This window comes from Solanum pennellii, chromosome 1, assembly GCF_001406875.1.
Source record: "Solanum pennellii chromosome 1, SPENNV200".
Taxonomy (NCBI): Eukaryota; Viridiplantae; Streptophyta; class Magnoliopsida; order Solanales; family Solanaceae; genus Solanum; species Solanum pennellii.
The window spans coordinates 79,780,175-79,792,326 of record NC_028637.1 but is presented as its reverse complement, the minus strand read 5'-3'; the positions used below and the strand labels follow the sequence as shown (position 1 = coordinate 79,792,326).

Sequence of the window (12,152 nt, the reverse complement as noted above, 5' to 3'; positions counted from 1 at the left end):
CTGTGACGGCCCGTCACACCTGTGACGGTCCGTCCTGCACCTCCGTCCTGACGGTCAGAGACTCGTTTCCCGTACCAATTTCTCAAGAGTTGAAGTGTTTTGCAACGGGAGCTTACGACGGCTCGTCGTGGATGTGACGGCACGTCCTGCAGGTCCGTCACCGATTACAGAGAGTCGATTTTCAGTACCCAATTTCAGAATTTCTAAGTATGCTGAAACGAGACATCTGTGACGGGCCGTCGTGCCTATGACGGTCCGTCGTGATGTCCGTAATCTTAGCCAGTTTTTCCAGAAATAAATCTGCTGCTCAAAACGACTAAACAGGTCGTTACACATTCATTACTAAAGATCCTAAAAGAGACATTCATGCATTTAAGGGGACTTCACATAATGGTCTTAGAAGACCTAGAGCACTCACTTTAGCATCTTCAAAGCCTACTCGTGTCATGTGTAGAAAGTGTCTCATTCCACTACCTACACGTTGAAAAACCTATCCAATAACTAGAGTGCACATCCTACGTGATGAGAATAGGCATTAACCGACATAGACACACTATCTAGGTATGGAATCCGGTGTCAAAAAATCCCACACCGTGGAAGGTGTTCTACTTGACAAAGGTAGAACTATGACACATCCCATGTAGTCACATGGTTTAGGGAATATCAAGGACTTCTTTGTACTCTAGTCTCATGCTCAAGTAAATCTACTAACATAAGCATATCAAATCAGTGTTTTGTCTTGGTTCTGATGGAGTAAGTTCATTCACATAAAGGTATTTGAGAAGGTACCATGCCTAAGCCCTACCAACTCATAATACCATTACCAAGAAGGGGTCCACAAGGGTCTACCGATCAAGGTTCATTAGGATAGATCATTCATGAAACGGGTACCATGCTAGGTCTATGCGATTCACTTCATTATAAACCTTCTTTTCTTATTCAAGATTTCACATTCACGTAAGGTTTTAGACTCATCAAGAAGGGGCACCATTCTTAGGTCTACTGGTTTATGACATACTTTAGAACACATCATTATCATTCATGTATCAAGTAGAGACAACTAGGTCTACCTAAACAAGACACCATATCATCATATAAAGACTCTTCATAGTCTATCATCATCACATACCAACCTTTAGAGGAAATTATTTCATTCACAATGTCACATAGCCTTATACAATTTCATCTTAACATCATATAGCAACTTCACGATATGTTTATCTTCCACATAACAACATAACCAACCTTCAATTCACATCATAGATCCATCAAGATCACAATCAAATAAGAACAAGAAGTAAGAACCTCCACTAGAAGTGGCTCAAACCATACCAAAACAATCCTACTATACGAAACAATTAAATCAACTCACCATTCTTCAATATCATAATTCACCATTTTTCAACTCCCAATACAATAAGAGAATTTACCCATCATTATGCCCATAAGGCCAAGACCACCAACTCATCCTTATATCCATAATTCATTATATATAGAGATAGATAATAATAAGAATCAATGCTATAAAGCAATTTAAGTACAATTCCTTCCATAACCAATAACAATTATCAAACCCACTTTACAAGCAAAAAAAATTAGAGAATTTGGAATATCATGGGTTCATGAAACTTTCTATCATAAAATCATCAATTAACATTGAAATCATAACTCATCCATTTAAACCTTTTAATGCAAGAACCCATGCTTGAGAATTCAAAATAGGGGTTTTTAGGATTTTTAGATCTTTTCAAAAGCCTTTGAATTGGCTCCTTGAATAATAGAAACATTAAGGATGAAATCATCATACCTTATTAAAGACCTATCCACGAAATTAGGGTTGAAACCTTTGAGAATTGATCTTCTTCCTTGGAGCTTGAAGGTTCTTCAATGGAGGATTTGTGTAGATAGAGAATCTTAGAGAGAAGTGAAAGAAATTTTTGATTAAGGGATTTGTTTTGGTGTGGAATGGGTTTAGAGTTTTGAGAATTCTGATCCCTAAGATCAAATCAGCAACTCCTAAGTCCTTCATATCGAACTTGCTGGACAGCATGCGCTTAGTAGCATTTTTATAGTCAATATCTTTACTCATAATTAGCATGTCATCAACATACATTACAAACAATGACTTCATGATTCAGAATGTTTTTAATATAAACACACTTATCACATTCGTTAATCTTAAATCCATTTGTCAATATTGTTTGGTCAAATTTAGCATGTCATTGTTTGGGTGCTTGCTTGAGCCCATAAAGCAACTTCACAACTCTGCACACTTTCTCTTCTTTACCAGGAACCAAGACTGGCGGCGGTATCGGAACCGGGTGAACCGAACCGGTAAGTTTTGAAACCGGGATGGAACCGGTACTGTTTCAGAATCGGGACCGGACCGGACCAGTAAACCGATAAATTTAACATATTCCGTCTCGGTCCGGAAGGGAACCTTTAGTATATCGGACCGAACCGGACCGGTAACCGGGACGGACCGGTAACCGGGACGGACCGGTATTAAATAAAAAAAATTAATTTAAATTATTTAAAACTTAAAGATTTAATTTTTTTAATTGAATATAATTTTTATTATAATAATTAAAAAATTAAAAATTTAAATTTTAAACTTTAAAAGTTAAAATTTTTTAAATTTTTAAACTTTAAAGTTATAAAATTTAAATTTCAAACTCTTAAAGTTTGAAATTTTAAATTCAAACTTTAAAGTTTAAATTTAAAATTTTCAAACTTTTAAAGTTTGAAATTTAAATTTTATCCTTTAAAATTTGAATTTAAAATTTCCAAACTTTAAAAGTTTGAATTTAAAATTTCCAAACTTTAAAAGTTTGAATTTAAAATTTCCAAACTTTAAAAGTTTGAATTTAAAATTTCCAAACTTTAAAAGTTTGAATTTAAAATTTCCAAACTTTAAAAGTTTGAATTTAAAATTTCCAAACTTTAAAAGTTTGAATTTAAAATTTCCAAACTTTAAAAGTTTGAATTTAAAATTTCCAAACTTTAAAAGTTTGAATTTAAAATTTCCAAACTTTAAAAGTTTGAATTTAAAATTTCCAAACTTTAAAAGTTTGAATTTAAAATTTCCAAACTTTAAAAGTTTGAATTTAAAATTTCCAAACTTTAAAAGTTTGAATTTAAAATTTCCAAACTTTAAAAGTTTGAATTTAAAATTTCCAAACTTTAAAAGTTTGAATTTAAAATTTCCAAACTTTAAAAGTTTGAATTTAAAATTTCCAAACTTTAAAAGTTTGAATTTAAAATTTCCAAACTTTAAAAGTTTGAATTTAAAATTTCCAAACTTTAAAAGTTTGAATTTAAAATTTCCAAACTTTAAAAGTTTGAATTTAAAATTTCCAAACTTTAAAAGTTTGAATTTAAAATTTCCAAACTTTAAAAGTTTGAATTTAAAATTTCCAAACTTTAAAAGTTTGAATTTAAAATTTCCAAACTTTAAAAGTTTGAATTTAAAATTTCCAAACTTTAAAAGTTTGAATTTAAAATTTCCAAACTTTAAAAGTTTGAATTTAAAATTTCCAAACTTTAAAAGTTTGAATTTAAAATTTCCAAACTTTAAAAGTTTGAATTTAAAATTTCCAAACTTTAAAAGTTTGAATTTAAAATTTCCAAACTTTAAAAGTTTGAATTTAAAATTTCCAAACTTTAAAAGTTTGAATTTAAAATTTCCAAACTTTAAAAGTTTGAATTTAAAATTTCCAAACTTTAAAAGTTTGAATTTAAAATTTCCAAACTTTAAAAGTTTGAATTTAAAATTTCCAAACTTTAAAAGTTTGAATTTAAAATTTCCAAACTTTAAAAGTTTGAATTTAAAATTTCCAAACTTTAAAAGTTTGAATTTAAAATTTCCAAACTTTAAAAGTTTGAATTTAAAATTTCCAAACTTTAAAAGTTTGAATTTAAAATTTCCAAACTTTAAAAGTTTGAATTTAAAATTTCCAAACTTTAAAAGTTTGAATTTAAAATTTCCAAACTTTAAAAGTTTGAATTTAAAATTTCCAAACTTTAAAAGTTTGAATTTAAAATTTCCAAACTTTAAAAGTTTGAATTTAAAATTTCCAAACTTTAAAAGTTTGAATTTAAAATTTCCAAACTTTAAAAGTTTGAATTTAAAATTTCCAAACTTTAAAAGTTTGAATTTAAAATTTCCAAACTTTAAAAGTTTGAATTTAAAATTTCCAAACTTTAAAAGTTTGAATTTAAAATTTCCAAACTTTAAAAGTTTGAATTTAAAATTTCCAAACTTTAAAAGTTTGAATTTAAAATTTCCAAACTTTAAAAGTTTGAATTTAAAATTTCCAAACTTTAAAAGTTTGAATTTAAAATTTCCAAACTTTAAAAGTTTGAATTTAAAATTTCCAAACTTTAAAAGTTTGAATTTAAAATTTCCAAACTTTAAAAGTTTGAATTTAAAATTTCCAAACTTTAAAAGTTTGAATTTAAAATTTCCAAACTTTAAAAGTTTGAATTTAAAATTTCCAAACTTTAAAAGTTTGAATTTAAAATTTCCAAACTTTAAAAGTTTGAATTTAAAATTTCCAAACTTTAAAAGTTTGAATTTAAAATTTCCAAACTTTAAAAGTTTGAATTTAAAATTTCCAAACTTTAAAAGTTTGAATTTAAAATTTCCAAACTTTAAAAGTTTGAATTTAAAATTTCCAAACTTTAAAAGTTTGAATTTAAAATTTCAAACTTTTAAAGTTTGAAATTTAAATTTTATAAACTTTAATGTTTGGAAATTTTAAATTCAAACTTTAAAGTTATAAAATTTAAATTTAAGTTTTAAAATTTGAAAATTTTAAATTCAAACTTTTAAAGTTTGGAAATTTTAAATTCAAATTTTAAAGTATAAAATTTAAATTTCAAACTCTTAAAGTTTGAAATTTTAAATTAAAACTTTAAAGATATAAAATTAAAAATTGACAATATTAAAAATTAAATTTAATACAACAATATTAAAAAACAAATTAAGGTGAATAACCTATATTTTTCATTAATATTTATTTGATATTACAATTACATTACAAAAATATTAGTAGAGTATTAAGAGATTTAATCTACACAGCCACCTTCTAGGAAGGGTTCTGTTTGAATTAAATCTCGAATTATCATACACTTACTAATAGTTGTGCCACCATATAAATCCCTTCGTAAATCATTTAACATTTTTTTAGTAACATGTTCGGGAATTAGTTGAATAGAAAGATCTTCCATTTGCTTCAATCATGTCGTCACTATTATCATGCATTACTTCATCAACGTCATTTTGAAATTTGATCAGTAGTGGTTCATGACCCAAATTTCTTCTCTCGGCATTAATCCAATCTCAAAATAATACCGATATCTCCAAGCTATCGGCTGCCAGTGAATGTCTATGTTCTCCAAGTTGAAACCTTGTTGCACTAAAGACGCCTTCTGAAGCTACTGACGACGCTTGTAAGGGTATTCTATATTCATAAGCGACTACAAGCATTTCATATAAAGTATTCCATCTAGTAGCCACTGTTTTTGGAATTTTTCTAGATGGAAGATTATTTTCAAAACAGCAATTTTGAAAATCTTTACGCCTCGACTTAACTTGACATTTAAATATAAAATGACATGCATTTTCAACTTTCGTACATCCATTATCATACATCTCTACACCATCTCTAACCATCAAACTATATATATGTGCAGTACACCTAATATGATAATTATCACCATAGAAAGGACAAAGAGTAGGTTTTAAATATTCAACAGCAACATTATTACTTGAAGCATTATCTAAGGTTATACTACTTATTTTATCACATATTCCATAACTTTGTAAAATATCTAAAATAGTTTGAGCAATATAACTACCGGTTTTTTGCATTTGACAACATTTATAATCTGAAATTCTTTTTTGCATGTACCAATTTTCATCAATCCAATGTGCAGTAACAGTCAAATAATCGTTACTTACACGACGACCCATATCAGAAGTAATAGCTATTTTACAAGTATTATAATAAATAAACAACGAAGATATTGAAAATGTTGTGCATGATAATCAAATACGACATTTTTTATTGTAAAACCTTTAAAATTTGGATTATATACAATTTGAATATAATGTATAAAATCGGGATATTCGGGAAAATTAAATGGCAAACCCATAACACATATCATTTTAGCTAGTACTTCAAGATCTTTTTCTCTACTATATGAAAGTGGTAAACTAGAGCCAGAAACATTAGACGGATTTAATTGTGTTTGTACCATGTTAGAGCTGCCTACTCCTACATTTTCAGGAAGGAAGGTACCGTTTTTTTTTAGCTTCCGCTACCGCTTTAGCATGTAAAAATTCATTTTTACAACAAGACATAAATGACTACTCAAATGTCCCGTCCCGCCAGATTTACCAACAGTTTTATGATTTAATATATGTTTACATTTATTATAAGTAACTTGTGTTTTATCTTCATTTTGTATCATAAATTACCAAACAATCGATTTTTTAGCACGTTCTACCTTAGGGCTAGGATGTATGGGGGAAACAGGGGCAGGATAACGAAAGGGAGCGAGACTGAGAATATTAGTAGCCGTAGGTGACTCAGTTTCATTATCATCATCATCATCATCAAAAGTAGGCGTATCAGTATAATTATCAATATCATTATCATTATCATTATCACTAGGCAAATCCTCATCAAAATTACCAAAGCGACGTTGTAAATGTTCATGATAAGGATCTAATCCTGAATTACTATCAATATTAAAAATTGTACCATCAACATGCGTATAATCATCCGTATTTATTCGTAATATAGTAGTTTTTTTTAGTTTTTGATTTAGAAGAACTACCGGTTTTTGCATTATCGGAGGATGTAAAGTTACACATATTTTTTACACGCTCAAATGCACTCTTTTACCCTTTCCTTTTTGAACAATATTTTTACCGAAATACATATTAAAATATTAAACGTGAGATTATATATAATACGAAAAATGTAATGCAAATAATAAATCACAAAATAAATAAATAATTATTTAAATATAAATGAAATATAAAATAAAAGTTGGAACAAATGTACCGAACATCTACTTGAAAAAGTAGACATTTATGACCGCCGAAAGTCGAACGTGGAAAGTTGAAAGTTGAATTTTGAAGCTCCAAATTCAATTTCCAAAGACCAAATAAGGCAACACCGAAATGTAAGATATTATATATTAGAGAATTAGAGATTAGAGAGTAGAGAGTTGAGAGAATAGAAGATAAAATAGATGATTTTGTGATTTAAAAGAATGAAATTTAGGGGTATTTATAAGTAAAAAAATTGGGCGAAAGTGTAATTTTTAAAACTTTAGGATATTAAAAAAGTTAGGGGGGCGGAAAGGTAGGGGGTGTAAGTGGCTGGAATTTGGGTCAAATAGCCGTTGGGGGGGGGGGCACTAGCCGTTACCCAATGACTATAAACGGATAGATTTTTTTAAAAAAAATTGACCGGACCAGACCGGTCTATACCGGGATTAACCGGTACCGAATCGGAATCGGACCGGACCGGTAATCTGGATTTACTGGTTCCGCTGCCAGTCTTACCAGGAACTACAAATCCTTCAGGTTGTTTCATGTAAATTTCTCCCTTCAACTCTCCATTTAAGAAGGTTGTCTTTACGTTCATTTGGTAGATTTTAAGATCATGCACTGCCGCTAGTGGTATAATATCGTAATTGATGTTATTTTTGTTATTGGAGAGTATGTGTCAAAATAGACCAAACCTTCCTTTTGTTTGTATCATTTGACTACAAGTCTAGCCTTATATTTGTCAATAGTCCCATCAGTTTTCATTTTCCTTTTAAAATCCACTTTGATCCTAAAGGTTTATTTCTTGGAGGAAAAGCAGTCAATTTCCAAGTATGATTACTTAAAATTGAATCAATCTCACTATCGACTGCTTCTTTCTAATAAGTTGACTCAAACAAAGACATAACTGCTTTAATTGTTTGAGGCTCATTTTCAAGCAATAGTGCCAAAAAATTTAGTCTGAAAGAAGTGAATTTCTGTTGTCGAGTGTTACGCCTTCCTCACTAGGTAGTAGTGTATTTTCCGTTGATTCTTCATGTGGTCGTTTAGATCTTTCACTTGTCGATTTACATTTAGTTTTATACGAATAAAAGTGTTTAAAGAACTCTACGTTATCTGATTCAATTATCGTATATTAACATAAATCTCAAAATTATCAGATTTGTGAACCAAAAATTGATAGGCCTTACTCTTTACATTATATCCAATAAATACATAATCCATAATTTTGGTTTCATTTTTCAACCTAAAAAACCTCTACCTTAGCTAGACAATTCCACACTTTAAAATATTTCAAGTTAAATTTTCTTTCTTTCTTCAATAATACAAGTGTTTGCTTCTCCTATTACGTATAGATAAACTTAAAAGATTTAATTATAATAGCAAGTAGTATATATACATTAATTAAGAAAAAAGAAATAGTAAAAGGTGAGAGACAACAAGGCTAAAAGGATTCAATATCAGTATCAGTAAAATAAATTGTTGTCAAAAAAAAAAAGAAAAAAAAATATTAAGGTTAGGGCTGTTTCAAACCTCAAAGTTTGCCACGAAGACCGGTTCACAATTTTCAAAACTTTAGAAAAATGGACACGTACCTATCTTGTCACTTGCACTTCCACACATCAACACATTGTTTCTTTAATTTTTTCCCCTATAAACTCTCCCTTCCTTCACAATTTACTTTTTTAATTTGCTTCCTCTCTTTTTGCAAAAAAATAAAACAAAAGTTTTTCTTAAAAAAAGGCAAGAAAATGAGCAGTAACATGGAGTGTCGATCATTGCTTCATGGATTTGATAAGGGAGGACTTTTTGATTTGGGACATCCTCTTCTTAATCGTATTTCTGAAAGTTTTGTCAAAGCTGCTGGGGTATATATTATAATATATATATTTCTCTCTTCTTTCACTATAATTATGATTTAATTTCTGTATTTTCATATTCATTTTCATCATCAGATTGGTGCTGTTCAAGCTGTTGCTCGTGAGGCTTATTTTACTGCTTCTGAAAGTAAGTCTATGTTATTCTCTTCTTGAGAGAAGTATCACCAATTATTAGTTTCATTTTTTGAATTATTGGTAGTTTTAAAAGTACTCTTTAACTTGATTATCCGAATGAAATACATTTTTTAACAACAATAAATAGACACATTAATAAATATGTTAAAATCTTTATCGACCTTCTCGAAACATTTATATAATGACACATTAATAAATATGTTAAAATCTTTATCGACTTTATCGAAACATCATTAGATATTATGAAACCTTAAAAGACTTTGGGACATATATCAGCGTTTTAATTATCACTAAAAATACTTATTCAGTAGTAGCAATTGAGTTATTATCGTTAATTAATTGCCGCTAAAGTTTCACAGAGCTCTCTATCTCTATACCACATAAGGGAGTTTGAGATAAACTTGTTGTGTTACATGGGTGATAAACCAGGGTGTGTGTGAATATAGCGAGTCCATTAAAATGTTTTTTTTAAAAAAAAATTGGAAGTATAATTTGTGTCAAATTTAGGGTGTTTTCAATATGACATTCTTTATTTAATTGATCGTTTTAGGTACGGGTGGAGATACAAGTAGCATACCACCAGAGATCACTGGTCCCAAGAAGAATCGATTTCCAGACCTTAGAGGTCAATACTATATCATTGTGTTGTTCTACATTGCCATTTTGCCAATCAATTACCTATTCCCTCAAGTCTTTTTGGTGTCTACATATGATCATTTGAGTCGAATTTTCTGAAAAGCTACTATTATTCACTTTCTTGTAATATTGGATGCAGGTGAGACCAACAGAAAGTCAGTTGAGGCCCTGGTAAGATGATATTTCCTCCGTTGCTGTCTTTTTTTATTTACAACTGTTTACATTTATGTCGATGCATTCAAAATATGGAGAAAGTACCTACACAAGAAGCGAAAGGGGTTCAATAGTTCTACTATATATACCTAAAGCTAATTTTAACCTATATTAACCGTGTATAGTTCAAATGAACTCCTCGGTCCTGCCTAACTCTGCCCTTGTCTCCAATTAGATAGACAAGAAGATTAGTGGGTATATAGTGAGTTTCCTAGTTTATTTGTGGATTAATATGAAACCGTCTTTGGAAGATGTGTAAAATATATTGATTTCTATTTTTACTCGGATTAATTTTGAATACCATCTTATGCATTTTTTCAGGTAAAGAGCACCGGAAAAGAATCTGTTCAATGGGGTAAAGCCTACTCTCTCAATTTTTTTCTCTGATTAGTGCAATTTGAGTTGTGATTGTGATTTCTTTCTCCTTTAAGAACAAAAAACTACCATTTATATATTTATTTGTTATTTATTTGAGATTTTATTGGAAGACACTCTTTTATCTTCGTATTTTTTTTTAAAAAAAGCCATCACCCTAACGACATGGGGATAGGCTTGACCCCACCCCATGTCTACAAAATCAAAATAGTTCCAAAGCATAGGGAAACATGGACCTAACCTCTGATAGAGGACGCGAGAGGATAGAAACTAAACAATTTACATAAAGGCTAAAATGACGGACTTCCATATTATAAGCAAAATATACAATGGTTCAACTAGCGCATTTGTCGTATCTTCTCTTTATGCTAGGGATCATTGCCACTTATCTGGTAGTTGATTCTACTTGATGTGCTAGTCTAATTGCATATATGAAATAGCTTAACCACAAAATAATATCATAAATAGGATTTCACTAGAAAAGTGAAATGTTTAATTTCTTTTTATTTGTTTGATGGTAGTAATTTTATCTCTACTGCAAATGTGACATTCAAACTTCAATACGTTACATTCATAAATCATTTACGTTGAACTTCCGCAGGACTAGCTGCGGGGATGTACTCTGGACTTACATATGGATTAAAAGAGGCACGTGGCGTCCACGATTGGGTCAGTTCTTCTGTTTCCTGAAAGCATGATATGATCATATGTTTTCGTAGTGTCTAGTTGTTGCTTATTCATTAGCAGGATGTGTATTTCCTGTACTCGGTACATGAATTTGTTTATTCGTTAAATTTGTGGTGTTCTTCATTTCAAAAGTAACAACTTCACCACCTTGATTATTCATCTAAGACAAAATACATCGAGAGAGATAACAATAAGTTAAAAGTTTTCTGTTAGCTCTGAACCTCTCTGGGGACAAAATCCTCTTGAGATCATCGCGGGAGTGTAGTAATTGTAGTTGCGTTTCTTGTGGACTATTGTATTGAAAGTTCCGTTTCTTGTTGCAGAAAAATAGCGCGTTGGCGGGAGCAATAACTGGTGCAGCATTGGCTTTAACACTAGAAGAACGTTCTCATGAACAGGTGGTGCAGTGTGCCATCACAGGAGCAGCTATCTCGACTGCTGCGAATCTGCTTACAGGAATATTTTAGGCCGAATAGGGTTTTGTTCAGTTACTATTGTGTTTGTGTGGCACTGCACTAGACAATTTAGCTATCATGTATGTGGATAGTGCTATTTTTGAATTTTGTGGCATTTTTTGTGCCTCTACTACTTATGTGGATTTTGACATTTCAAGGCAAAATAATAGTATAAGTGTTATCCCATTTGAGGAAAATTTCTTGAAAGGTTGACTTTTTATGAAGTTTCCAGACGAGATGAATGCACACGACATGGAATTATTCGATGCATATTATCTTGGGTGATGTGATATTTTGTTGGTGTTCTTACTGTTCGTTCGGTAGAGGAAAGATGGTATATGTATACTAATATTTTATGAATTTACATTAGTTGTACACTCTATTGTGTATTAAGACGTGCATCGCTTATATCATAGATTTTTAGATATTAACAATTTTTAATTACTTGAGTGAATTATTTTTTAAAAATAATTATTTATTTTAGCTATATTCTTAATTATTACTACTTATATCAATATAAAATAATACTATATATTATTATTATTAGATTTTTTCCTCGCATGCTTTTTCTTTTTGCTCTGCCAACTTTTTTCTTTTATTTCTCTCTCTCATAATTTTTTTTGTTGTTGTTTTCTGTACCCCCTCTCTTTCTGTTATTCTTTTTCCTTTAGTTTTTCTTTTTTAGAATAGTCAAAAATTCGTAGA

General features: G+C 29.9%; 1 protein-coding gene across 1 annotated transcript; it reads left to right on the top strand.

The window, feature by feature from the left end:
- The first annotated feature begins 8,684 nt into the window (after positions 1–8,684).
- On the top strand, positions 8,685–11,717 carry LOC107030269 (outer envelope pore protein 16-2, chloroplastic). Its single transcript, XM_015231612.2, has 7 exons — positions 8,685–8,934; positions 9,022–9,073; positions 9,632–9,706; positions 9,857–9,888; positions 10,252–10,285; positions 10,907–10,974; positions 11,316–11,717. The coding sequence occupies exons 1-7, from the start codon at positions 8,818–8,820 to the stop codon at positions 11,457–11,459; spliced, it is 522 nt and encodes a 173-aa protein (XP_015087098.1). The 5' UTR covers positions 8,685–8,817; the 3' UTR covers positions 11,460–11,717.
- Positions 11,718–12,152: the final 435 nt, after the last annotated feature.

Coding starts and splice junctions, on each gene's coding strand:
- LOC107030269 (XM_015231612.2), top strand. CDS start 8,818: ATGAGCAGTAACATGGAGTGTCGATCATTGCTTCATGGATTTGATAAG. Junction 8,935..9,021: donor GTTTTGTCAAAGCTGCTGGG/GTATATATTATA, acceptor TTTCATCATCAG/ATTGGTGCTGTTCAAGCTGT. Junction 10,286..10,906: donor AAAAGAATCTGTTCAATGGG/GTAAAGCCTACT, acceptor GAACTTCCGCAG/GACTAGCTGCGGGGATGTAC.